Below are 14,134 nucleotides of genomic sequence, written 5' to 3'. Positions count from 1 at the left end.
AAAATTGTTGGCCCCTTGTTTTTAAGCATGCGATGCTTATTAAAACTCACTTGTGACAAATGACAAGTTTGAGCAATATAAAAATCATATTTAAAACCAGATTTAAAGGAGAAAAGTTGACTCAATCTTTGCATTGTGTGTCTGAAATCCAAACTGTCCTGCAGGCTTAGGCTGCATCAGTGTCATGGCAAACTATCCATTGATATTTGAATGAATTGAAAATCTATGGCAGGATACCCAGCATGGCCCCACTACTGGCACAGAGACATAAAAAAGATGGACTTCAGTTTGGCAAAATGTGCATTCCTTCTGGGAAAACATCTTGTGGATGGATGAGACCAAGATAGAGCTTTTTGGTAAACCACATCATTCTACTGTTTACCAAAAACAGAATGAGGCCTACAAAGAAAAGAACACAGTACCAGCAGTCAAATATGGTGGAGGTTAAAAGATGTTTTGGGGTTGTTTTGCTGCCTCTAGCACTGGGTGCCTTGACTGTATGCAAGACATCAAGAATTCTGAAGTTTACCAAATGATTTTGGGTGTCAGTGTAGAGCCCAGTGCCAGAATATTGGATTTACATCCTGGGTCATGGGTCTTCCATCAGGACAATAAGTCCAAACATACTTCAAAAAAGACCCAGAAATGAATGGAAACAAAGTGCTGGAGTCTTCTCAAGTGACTAGCAATGAGATCAGATCTTTATCCCACTGAACACCTGTGGAGACATCTTAGAAAGGCACTCTTCAAATATGAGACATGGAGCAGTTTGTGTGATCCAAGATTCCATTTGTGAGGTATAAGAAGCTAGTTGATGATTATGGGAAGCAATTAATTTGGGTTATTTTTACAACGGGTGTGAAACCAAATATTAAGGTGAAGGTGCCAGTAATCTTGTCCAGCCCATTTTTGGAGTTTTGAGTGAAATTATATCATTTTTGCCTTTTTTTTCAGTTTGTTTGTTTTTTTTGAGTTTTTCTAAGACACAAAGGAAATAAACATGTGTATAACAAAACATGTGTAATTGCAATAATTTTCTGTGAGAAATAATTCATTATATGGAAAATTTTTATTGGTGCTAACACTTACGGTCATGACTGTATAACCTAGACCAAGGGTAGGAAACTTTTGGCACTTCAGGTGTTATAAAACTATAACTCCAAGCATGCATACTTGCTCTGCTGTTCTTGGAATACCCGAGGAATTGAATGGAGCATGTTGGGAGTTGTAGTTTCACAGCAGCTGGAGCGCCAAAGTCACTGACCCCTGCCCTAGATCATTAACATCCTGGTCCTAATATAAATCAAAATACTACACTTTTATAGGGGATTTCAGATACCCCATACTACATACAAAAAATGGTATTAATATTTATGTCTATAAATGCGAAAGGATTAAACAGACCATATAAAATATATATATATATATATATATATATATATATATATATATATATATATATATGGGCTGAAGCAAAACATTAACACTGTGACGTATTATGTGTTCAGGAGTTCTATGTATCTCAGTAATTTCCACCCAAACTCTCACATAGAGGCTTCCCATAATTCTGTGCTCACAATTTCCTGAGAAAAAGAGGAGTGTACTAATAGCCATTAAATCCACTATAACCACAGAGATTCATTTCTAAAGTATAGACCCTCAAAGTCACTATATAGAACTGGTATGGAGTATCAATAACATGGACTACACTATAATAAATCTGTACACTTCATATAAGAAACAGGAGATTTCTGAATAATCTGCTCTGCAAAATTAATAAAATGAAATGTGGCAACAAGATAATATGCAGGGACTTCCCTAGACTCTTCCATCTTTGCCACCCCAAAAATGTATAGTTTAAACAAATTTCTATGGGATAATTCCCTAAGATCATTCAAGGCTGCAACATGTTCATGAACAAGACTATTCATCTTATTCACCTAGACATCGTAGTTACTCTATAATCACCATGTCTAGCACACAGAGGGCTTTGTTACACAAAGTAATCGATCATGTCTATTTCTGAGCAATATGATTTTGTATGGCATGCTAAGTCTTACTTACTGACCCATAAAAAGCACTCTAGCTCACTGGAAATCTCACCAAAGGAATTTTTTTTTATCTTTAACACAACTCCAAATATTGATGTCTACCATATGGAAGAGGTGAATATATTAAACTAGTTAGCCCAAACCCAAAAAGAAAGAGAAACACTTATTAATGAATCTATGAACAAACTCCACCACTTGGAAACTCTCTATAAATCTTTAACAATCATTCTGTAACCAAGATTCCCAAACAAAAGAATGACTCCATCTACATAACCTACTACTACACAAATTCAACCATATAGATCGAAAGGACAGAAGAAAATTCCATGACAGGCTGGTTCATTGCTAGCCTGGAGAGTTAAAGCCAACGTATTTGCTTTATATACTATCCTGATGAAGGGATTTTCCCGAAATGTTGCTGCTGTATTTTCACTTAACTATATCACTATTGTGAATACAATTTTATGCACTTATGGTGGGAATTGATTGGGAATAAAGGATACTATTTGCAGATGAATAACGGTTGTGCCATACCATCCTCCTCTTTCTACTGAATATTTGGGAAGTGTGGCCAGTTCTCTTTGGTGAAGCCATCAATAGTGAGCTGCCTGAATACAGTTCTACATACTATATGGGACAGTGACTAACAATGTCTGTAAAGCACTGTAGTATATGTTGACGCTATACAAGCAAGAAAAATAAATAAATTAAAAAATTGGCATTGCAGTCTTACTGGAATTCTAATTCTTACAATTGGTACAGTTAAAATAAATTACAACTCATTATCGAAGATAAAAAAAATGACATACCCGCTCCAATAACGCGCTCAATAGTTATACAGGAAGCATCAATTTCTTTGGCAAATTCATGTACTGCCTGGTTTGGGTCTTCATAGGTATGAGGGTCAATGTATGTCTTTATTCCTGGAAGTTTAACTGTAGTGGAACAGAAGACTGGCTTCTTATTAGTTGTCACAGTGGTACACAGGTACTACTACAATACTATTACAGTACATGGTATATAACAAAACCAAACATATAAATAAGTATCAACACATAATAAATTTAAATATAACCACCTAGTAGAATATGAAGAGTGGAATGGTTGCAGGGTCAAATCATGTCTTTTCAGCTAAATATCACGAGTGCCACCCAGTGGCGTAACTACCACGGTAGCAGTGGTAGCAGCTGCCACAGGGCCCTACACCTTAGGGGGCCCGGGCCCACACACTAGTTAATATGCCAAAAAAGAGATAAACAATAAATTTTACTTTTTGAGGCCCGAGGCCACCTAAGGTGTTGGGTTCCAGGCAGAGGAGAGCCTCAGCTTGTGTCCTGACAGTGGGGGGAGGGCAGAGACATCGTGCAGGAAGAAGATAGCTATGCTGGGGGATGGAGTGAGCAGTGCTGAGTGAGTGCAGACTGGTGAGTTTAACATATGTGTGTAGGGCCAGTACTGTGCTGGCAGCTGCCTGCTGCCTGGGGATGAAGGGGTTATTACATCACATAATACTGTGCTACAGGTGCCACTATGGGGCATAATACTGTGTGCAGGGGCCACCATAGGGTATAATACTGTATACAGGAGCCACTATAGGGTATATTACTGTGCTACAGGGGCGACTATGGGGTATAATATTGTGTGCAGGGGCCACTATAGGGTAGAATACTGTATACAGGAGCCACTATAGGGTATAATAGTGTGTGCAGGGGGGGGGGGGCATTCACCATGGGGCCCCGCCATTCCTAGTTACACCACTGGTGCCACTGTAATACGATGTCAAGCTTATATGATACAGATCTCTTGACAGTCAGAAGTTCTCTATAGTGCTGCTCAGTACCAAATTGGGAGAGACACATGAGTGCCCAGAGCAGTAGAAAGCGGCATGGAATGGCTAGACCACTACATGTGAGCTCTGTCTCTATGTCCTAATAAGATAATATCTACAGATTATTCTATATTTAAAAATATAAACTAGTAAAGCTATAAAACTTACTGTGTCCATTGTGAAAATGCATCTTTTCCTCTTCTGGATCTTGTTTAGCTTTACTGTATCCACATCTCCTAAAACACAGATAACCTTATTATTAGTATGTTTTATTCTACAAAATAAACATTTGGTCTGTATTTTTTATTCAGGTTATGTCTGCTTTGTTAGAGTTAGAATATAGCCATAAAACAGTCGCAAGATACATATAAGTCCTCCTTGGTGGAAAAAGATGGACTTGCCTTACTGCCCCTTTTCCCTGTAGACTGCAAGGTATCCTGAAAATTTAAGGAAACATGCAGTAAGAACTGTATATGACTCAGGCCAGCCTATTTTATGGCAGTCTTGATGTTAATTGATGCTTAATTAATGATGAGCTCCAAATTACCTTAACTCCGACCTCATTGATACATGATTATATATATATATATATATATATATATATATATATATATATATATACACAGTGTTGGCCAAAAGTATTGGCACCCCTGCAATTCTGTCAGATACTACTCATTTTCTTCCAGAGAATGATTGCAATCACAAATTCTTTGGTATTATTATCTTCATTTAATTTGTCTTCAATGGAAAACCACAAAAAGAATAGTCAAAAAGCCAAATTGGATATAATTCCACAGCAAACATAAAAAAGAGGGTGGACAAAAGTATTGGCACTGTTTGAAAAATCATGTGATGCTTCTCTAATTTGTGCAATTAACAGCACCTGTTACTTACCTGAGGCACCTAACAGGTGGTGGCAATAACTAAATCACACTTGCAGACAGTTGAAATGGATTAAAGTTGACTCAACCTCTGTCCTGTGTCCTTGTGTGTACCACATTGAGCATGGAGAAAAGAAAGAAGACCAAAGAACTGTCTGAGGACTTGAGAAGCAAAATTGTGAGGAAGCATGAGCAATCTCAAGGCTACAAGTCCATCTCCAAAGACTTGAATGTTCCTTTGTCTACCATGCGCAGTGTCATAAAGAAGTTTAAAGCCCATGGCACTGTGACTAACTTCCCTACATATGGACGGAAAAGAAAAATTGACAAGAGATTTCAACGCAAGATTGTGCGGATGGTGGATAAAGAACCTCGACTAACATCCAAACAAGTTCAAGCTGCCCTGCAGTCCGAGGGTACAACAGTGTCAACCCGTACTATCTGTCGGCGTCTGAATGAAAAGGGACTGTATGGTAGGATACCCAGGAAAACCCCACTTCTTACCCAGAGACATAAAAAAGCCAGGCTGGAGTTTGCCAAAACTTACCTGAGAAAGCCAAAAACGTTTTGGAAGAATGTTCTCTGGTCAGATGAGACAAAAGTAGAGCTTTTTGGGAAAAGGCATCAACATAGACTTTACAGGAAAAAAAAAAAGAGGCCTTCAAAGAAAAGAACACGGTCCCTACAGTCAAACATGGCGGAGGTTCCCTGATGTTTTGGGGTTGCTTTGCTGCCTCTGGCACTGGACTGCTTGACCGTGTGCATGGCATTATGAAGTCTGAAGACTACCAACAAATTTTGCAGCAGAATGTAGGGCACAGTGTGAGAAAGCTGGGTCTCCCTCAGAGGTCATGGGTCTTCCAGCAGGACAATGACCCAAAACACACTTCAAAAAGCACTAGAAAATGGTTTGAGAGAAAACACTGGAGACCTCTAAAGTGGCCAGCAATGAGTCCAGACCTGAATCCCATAGAACACCTGTGGAGAGATCTCAAATGGCAGTTTGGAGAAGGCCCCCTTCACATCTCAGGGACCTGGAGCAGTTTGCCAAAGAAGAATGGTCTAAAATTCCAGCAGAGCATTGTAAGAAACTCATTGATGGTTACCAGAAGCGGTTGTTTGCAGTTATTTTGTCTAAAGGTTGTGCTACCAAGTATTAGGCTGAGGGTGCCAATACTTTTGTCCGGCCCATTTTTGGAGTTTTGTGTAAAATGATCAATGATTTGACTTTTTTTTTTCATTCTGTTTTGTGTTTTTTCATTGCAAGCAAAATAAATGAAGATATTAATACCAAAGAGCAAAGAATTCCAGCACTATCCGAAGTCTTTAAAATGTCCAAATCTTTATTCTCAATCCATTAAAAATATACTGGAAACCACATTAGGGTATGAACATAAACGGCTACGCGTTTCGGGACACGTCTTGTCCTTTCCTCATGGCATATGGCGTATGCCATGATTTGGACATTTTAAAGACTTCGGATAGTGCTGGAATTCTTTGCTCTTTGGAATCGTGTAGCCGGTTGGGTCCGCTAGTATCCATGCACACCGAGATTGGATTACAGACAATGAATGGGGTGAGCTGAAAATATTTACCTGTTTTTGTATTAATACCAAAGAGGTTGTGCTTGCAATCATTTTCCGGAAGAAACTGAGTATTATCTGACAGAATTTATATATATATATATGATAGATACGTGGTATATATCTACATCTATATTGGGAGTAAATTAAACAATACTCTGCCAATCCCAAATACTGCAATGCATTTTAACAGCAGTCTAGAGAATTCCTATGTAAGCTGGGAATTGCCAAAGTTATAAAAGGGGCTTTGTCATTGCTAAATGGTTCATAGTATATTATCTAAAGTGAGATTAAAAAGGCGATAAAGGCAGCTTATTTTTCATTGTGAATTTCTCTGGAGGTCTATAAATATATACAGCAGCATGTCATATTAACATACAAAATTAAGTCGTGGAAACCCCCAATGTGTCATAAAAATGTGTCTCAACATGATGCACTGCATAATACTATAAGGCTATTGCAGGTTTATGTTGGCATCGCAGCAATAGTTCAGCTTCACTAATAATGCATGGCAGGAAACCTGTCCATGAAACATTATCTACCATAGAGCTTCCAGATGTACTAAATTTACTGATCAGATAAACAGGCTATAAATTTGTCACTTAGTGAACAAATTATGCCCTGTAACGTCTGGCATGTAAATGCTAGATTGCTGGAAAACAGATGTGCTGTGGTTTGAGCTATAGTTAGTGGCTTTAGTCCTGAAATCCAGCCTTGACTGATGGAATGGAGGCAAAAGCCATCTCTGCCTGGCACATTTAAACATAGAAACGAAAACGATTGTCCATTAAATCCTGTGTATTTTTTAATCTCCTCTTAAAGCTGTCACTACTATTATCTATGAACAGTTTACTTACATTTATTTTTAATAAAATATGGTTTAAAAATGACATTTTTGCAGAGTCCGGTTTTTAGTACAGATTAAAGTCATCATTTTCTAATTCATGGCTATCTGTTCAAGAAGCAACACATCTATATGCAAATCTGCAAGTTCTTAAAAATGTTCACTGACATAGCCTCCTTTAACAGAATGTGTGACTCTGGACCGAAATGTAATGCACTTGAGGTTGAAGAAGAATGCAATTCTGGATACGTTGCAGGACATGATAACACATTTAGGCCACGCAGGCTGCTCACAGTAGGAGGAGCGACATGCAGCCTGGTGTTGCCCTGTTAGGACACTTTAGAGAAACTGCCAAACTACTGGTGCTACAACCAAATTAATGCAATGACGCACTGTTAGTGTATCTGAAATGAAAACTATAGGAATTTGGCTAATATACACTATGCCACCACACACCATAATCACAGGGGTAGTACCAGTGTGACATTCCCTTGTGAAGGCATCTTCGTGGTGTTTCCGTGGTCTCCAGACCAATCTCTGGCTATCATTGCAAATAGGACTCATTCTTGAAGAGAGTAGACCTCAACTGCTGTCTTGCTGTGTACTATATCCAATTTACTTGCAGCATAGAATAGATCACTATGCGCTATTCTTGCACTGTGCATAGATTCACCTCTGTGTACCTCTTGCTGTCATTTCAGTCCATGGGACATGTAACGTTGAACAGTATTGACATCTGATAAGCGAAGAACTTCCAGTTCAAGGATTATTTCCTTCTCAGTTTACGACAAGTGGCGAAAACTAGCAAAATGGCAAATAGAAGATATTGCACACCGCTTGATCAGGTTTTTGAAGTTTCATGTGACTAAAAACTTTGCTTTTAATCTGCCATCTATAACCCTTCCACATGCCACAGATTGGAGTTATTTCCTATTTTGCGTAACCTTAAGTTTTGTCCTTCTTTGATTTACCAGTTCAGTGTTGAGGGGTGTATATGGGACCTTCCAGCTCTACTGACTTTTCAGCTCAATACTGAATTTCAAAATACCAAATCCTCTTGTACTGAAAGGAGAAAAGCCAGGGGCAACACGGTGGCTCAGTAGTTAGCACTGCAGCGCTCGAATCCCACCAGGAAAAACATCTGCAAGGAGTTTGTATGTTCTCCTTGTGCTTGTGTGGATTTTCTCCCATTCTACAAATGATTTTTTCCTGATAGGAAAAAAAATGTACATTGTGATCCCCATATGGGGCTCACAATCTACATTAAAAAAAAAAAAAAAAAAAAAAAAAAAAAAAGGAGAAAAGCCAGTGCCAGAATTGTATGGCAGATGCTTACTCCCCTCTCCCCATTGGCTGACCAGATGGTATCTCATATCTATAGTGAATTGTACATATAGCAGAAATATATGTGACTGTCCCATGATTTGCCTGAATGGGGTTACAGAAAGCCAAACAACCCCTTTCAGATTATTTATACATAGCACATCCAGATTCTCATTTCTAATTGGCATTAATTCTATCAATTTTAGGATCCCTAAACTTAATATAAACTAAACGATAAAATGTCGGATTAATATACAAATTCATTTTCGTACTGTGAATATGCAGTTAGATTTCAGTCATTAATGTCTGTGATTTCCTGCAACTCAATACCTAATAGTTGCAAATGATGCAAATACATTTCTATGTTGTCTTGTTCTGGCCCCAATTATCCAGATAATTACTAGAGATCTTCTGGAAAGACAAATTAACCGTCTACAGTGATTGTCAATACACCCACATTGACCGTTGTAAAGGCAAAACTGACTGGCACAGGGTTAATAAATAATCCTATTATTTTGGTAGAAAAACTATGTGGCTGCAATTTAATAGGATACCTAAACTTATTATGGAGTTGATTGGAAAATAAAAATAATTTAGGAAATAAAATAGCATAATAATGAATATTTGTGTTGTGCTGATGAAATTTAGTTTACTGAACATTTCAACCCTTACAATACAATCCAGATGTGATGTGGAATTATTTCCTGTCTACACTAAGAGACAGGCATGCAGTAAATTACAAAATCATTATAGTACATGTTTTATGTGTACTACACAAAAACTATTGCGGAAGTATATGTCATATGAATATGTGTGATACTATCACATTTCAGAGATGACGGGGGTTATGTAGCATGTATTGTATACCAAGGAATACACAATGTGTTCCCAGTCAATGTTGTATGTAATGTATATATGTGGGAGAAGCTGAACCTTGGTGGTGAGGACCAGCACCTGCCCAACTGGATACTAGACTACCTGACAACCCGCCCTCAGTATGTGAGAGCCCGGGACTGTGTGTCTGACACTGTGATCTGTAGTACGGGGGCACCACAAGCTATTGTTCTTGCCCCATTTCTCTTCACACTGTACACTGCTGACTTCAGGCACAACTCATCCAGCTGTTACTTATAGAAGTACTCTGAAGACTCTGCAATAGTAGGCCTTATCACTGATGGTGACGATAGGGAATACAGAGACTTAAACAGAATCACCTCGGGATTAATGCTGGGAAGACCAAGGAGACGGTGGTGGACTTTAGTAAACGAAGAAGTGCTCCGACCCTGGTGGAGATTCAAGGGACATGCATTGAGATAGTCAAGACCTATAAGTATCTGGGTGTTCTCCTCAATAATAAAATAGACTGGGCTGAGCACGTGGAAGCACTGCACAGAAAGGGCCACAGCAGACTCTACCTGCTCAGGAGGCTGAGGGCCTTTCGGAATCCAGAATCCAGCTCTGTCCTGGGGAGCCCCCTGGACCCAGTACAGGTGGTGGGTGACAAAAGGACACTGTCTGTGGTGAGCTCCATGTGGGAGAACAAATCCCACCCCATGTATGAGACCTTGATGGCACTTGGCAGCACTGTAAGTGACCGTCTGCTTCACCCCAAGTGTGAGAAGGAGCGCTATCGCAAGTCTTTCTTTCCAACCGCGATCAAGCTGTATAACCTGCATCAGACCAAGTGAAGATCACTCCGCACAGAAAACTAATGATCCTGAAGTCTTCCTTCTTACTTCATCTGTTCCTTAGCTGCTATGGACTCCTAGTATATCTTCTCTTTTCAGCTTATGTGTATCTACGTCTGTAATATATTACTGTGTATTATCCTGTATCTGTATTACTATGCTGCTGTAACATACTGAAATTTCCCCACTGTGGGACTATTAAAGGATTGTCTTATCTTTTATAAAACTGATCCATTAAAGTGGCCATGCACACTAGAAATAACTTTGCTGCTATCACGTGAACATCTAATGTATATAAAATGCTCAGCCGAAGTGTACAGATAAGGGGAGGAAATGATCAAACATGTTCAATTTCAATATGAACAATGAAGATAAGCTGACGGCTTATCTCTGGTATATTCCCTCTCCTCAATGTAAAGATATGCACACTTGGTGGATCTGAACATACATGTGTATAGAGAGGTCAAATGATCATATGACTGGCACTGACTAAAAAAATATATAGCAGGCCAAAACCAAATAGATTGTGATCTACTGGTAGATGTCAAAGTGGGGTTCATGTTGTTACAACACCAGATTGTTTTGTTGCTGGTTTTAACATATTGGACAACTGCATCCAAGGGACATGTTTAAAACTTTCTGTCAGAGTATTTCTTAATGAAATGTTGCTTGGCAAATCCTATATAGATTTATTATATTCCAGTATAGGTGGTATACACTCCATGAAGACAGCTCTATTCAGATCTTGTTTTACAACCATTTAATGACAGAAAAAACTGATTTGTTGCTGTCCGTTTTTAATGAAGGACAACAAAACAAAGTAAACCAAGACAACCGACAGCAAGTCTATGGAGTCTATGGAAACAGATGGCCATCCATTTGCACCCGTTTGTGTCCATTTTTGCATCCGTTAAATGGATGTATAAAATGTGATCTGAATATAGCCTATGGCAATCAAGGTAAGCAGTCATGAATAAGTCACTACAATGAGGACAAGAAACATGAGGCTGCTGTCACTATCATGGAGCTATGGCAGGCATCTAAAAAAAAGGGCTATGTAAAGAATTTACAGTAGTTTCCTCTGTTTGCCACATATTCCCGACTCTGTGCCCAATGACCCAGGCTTCATATAAAATATATCCCATAATGAAAAAGCTCGCAGAATGAAGATGGGAATACACTACTAAACTGTATGTCTTCACTTTATCACTTTTCAGAAAGTGCCCTCTATTTGAATGAGGAGTCTGATTCTGGCTTGCTGATCAGCATTTTGGAGGCATTCAGTTTGCAGGCACTCGTCCACATATACTTAGTAATGGTTTATATGTCCTAAATGAATATGTTCTGAGGGTTTAGGAATTACAGCTCTGTAATATGTAGCTGCCTCTTTTTCAAGGGACCAAAGGTAATTGGACAATTATCTCCAAAGCTATTTATTGGGCTACATTGCCTATTCCCTCATCACCAATTAGGCAGGAAAAATCCTGGAGCTGATTCCAAGTATGGCAATCCTTTGCATGGTGAAGAAAAATCCCTTCACAATATGCACCCAAGTAAAGAAGTAAGTGGATCTACCATAAAGCAAAGACTTTATGAGAGTAATTACAGAGGGTTGACCACAAGGTGAAAACTATCAAAAATAGAATGGCAAGATTAGACTTTGCCAAAAAACATCTATAGAAGACAGCCCAGTTCTGGAATAGCATTCGTTGGACAGATGAAACTGAGTTCAAACCAATGATGGGAAGAAGAAAGTATGGAGAAGGCTTGGAATGGCGTATACTTCAAAGCACACCACATCCTCTATAAAACAAGGTAGGGGGCAGTGTGATGGCATAGGCATACATGGCTTCCAATGGTTCTGGGTCACTAATATTTATTGATGATGTGACAGAAGCAGACAGATGACCTGTGAGGTGTACATGGGTATACTTTCTGCTTAGAGCTTAGATTCAGCCAAATGCATCAAAGGTAGGTTGACTGAACGTCGCTTCACAGTACAGATGGACTATGACCCAAAACATACTGCAAAAGCAACCCTGGAGTTTTTTAAGGCAACGAAGTGGAATATTTTGCAATGACCGAGTCCATTACCAGATCTCAATCTGATTGAGAATGCCTTTCACTTGCTTAAGATAAAACAAGAAGAGAATTGCGGTAAAGGAAGGCATAATAAAGGAGCAAACCCAGCGTTTGGTGATTTCCATGTGTTCCAGACTTCAGGCAGTCATTGCCTGTAAAAGATTCTATGCAACGTATTATTGAAAATTAATTTATTCATGGAAATGTTAATTTGTCCAATCACTTTTGAGCCCCAGAAATGAAGAGACTTTCTAGAAAAATGGTTTCAATTCCTAAATGTTTCACAGGATATTTTTGTTCAATCCCTTGCAGAAAAAGTCTACGCTTTAATTACATCTCGGTTGTTTCATTTCAAATCCAATGTGGTGGCATACCGAACCCAAATCATGAAAATTGTGTCACTGTCCAAATATACCACAATAATATATATATATATATATATATATATATATATATATATATATATATATATATATATATATATTTATATGTACACGATATTTGGATAGGTTATATTGGATAGGTTATATTGGATTGTATAGGTTATAAAGAGACATAAGAGCCAGTGTTTACTTTTCTATTGATTATTATCTTTGTGGAGGTTCTAGTCAAGCTCTTGACCCCTTACCTTGATGTTGTATGGGAAACTCATAAACCATTTATATTAGTTATAAAAACAGTATAAAACAGAAATTTCCAAATTTAACTAATTGTGGATTTTCTTATCTATATTAAAACTGTTCTTGCTTTTTTACACATGTTTATGACATTCCTCTAGTTTGTAGAAAAACAAACCTGAAGAAGTAAAATAGTGGTAAAAGTACATAAAATGCAAATATACTGTATTTTTGAAGCCTCAACATAATTCCACCTACCTTCCACTGAGCAGAAAACCAACCATTCCAGCTAGGAGAATAATCCCCACAGTGACCGATACAGCTATAATAGGAATCTGACTCTGATCTCCAGTTGCTGCAAATGCTGAGTAGATAGACAGAAAAACCGACATTATGGTTTCAGTTATATGCAACACATAGGCAGTCTACAATTTTGACAAATGGTTTAAACAAAAAATATTCATTCATTTGTTCTTTTCATTTGTATAGATTAGAATATTCCATCCGAAAATGAATTTTAATATGTGTAATAAGTGTTTCTGCTATAGCTTTTTCTCTTTGTGCTCCAGATTTCTCTTCTTTCAGGTTGATAAGGCAGTGTCTTATCTTTACCATTGTTATCTATATTATGTACCTCTCATGAGGTTTCTTTTTTGTCATTCAGTAATTTGCCTCTTTTTATCTGGTCTTCCTTGCAATGAATCATAAAAGCTTGACCCTCGTATCCTTTTAACTGTATTTAATATGACATATTATGGGGGCAACAGTGACCTCATAAAAGTACCCACATTTACTAAATTGAGGAACTAGCACCTAAAATTAATGTGCCAGGAATAATTGACTTTGCTATTAGGATTGCAGATTTGGTTGGAGTGAACCATATACATAAGGGAAGAGTCTGGTGACAAATGCTCTATCGTATAAGCAAGAGAAGAGAAATAACAAATCTGCAGCGGGTGAAAAATTTAAAAACTGGTAGTCTAATGTTTTTATATTAAGCATAAGAAGACAAAAAATCCAGCAAGTGAATGGATTCTGAATAAAATCTTAAAGGGGTATTCCCATAATCACAGTCATAGTTGACTTCGTAGACAATTGAAATGCAAGCATTTTTGGAAATATTAAATAATAAAAATTATTATTAAAATAGATTTAAAGATTCTATCTAACCATCTTAGAGGTCACAGTCTTTTGTCTTGATTGGTTGCCAATGGATACAACCATGAATACAGGAGTG

General features: G+C 38.0%; 1 protein-coding gene across 5 annotated transcripts in view; it reads right to left on the bottom strand.

Annotated features, from left to right (window-relative positions):
* EPHA5 (EPH receptor A5) overlaps positions 1-14,134 on the bottom strand; it is a 309,481-nt gene that overhangs the window by 31,621 nt on the left and 263,726 nt on the right. For 4 of the 5 annotated variants that reach the window (XM_075284171.1, XM_075284196.1, XM_075284204.1 and 1 more), the window contains exons 8-10: positions 13,156-13,261; positions 4,048-4,115; positions 2,861-3,004 (exon numbers count right to left, since the gene is read on the bottom strand). In XM_075284171.1, coding sequence (XP_075140272.1) covers positions 2,861-3,004; positions 4,048-4,115; positions 13,156-13,261 — 318 coding nt within the window. The remainder of the gene's footprint in view (positions 1-2,860; positions 3,005-4,047; positions 4,116-13,155; positions 13,262-14,134) is intronic. The other variant, XM_075284180.1, reaches the window with a different exon arrangement.

The sequence above is a fragment of the Leptodactylus fuscus genome, chromosome 1 (assembly GCF_031893055.1).
Source record: "Leptodactylus fuscus isolate aLepFus1 chromosome 1, aLepFus1.hap2, whole genome shotgun sequence".
Classification (NCBI taxonomy): domain Eukaryota; kingdom Metazoa; phylum Chordata; class Amphibia; order Anura; family Leptodactylidae; genus Leptodactylus; species Leptodactylus fuscus.
This window is presented reverse-complemented; position numbering and strand designations above follow the sequence as displayed.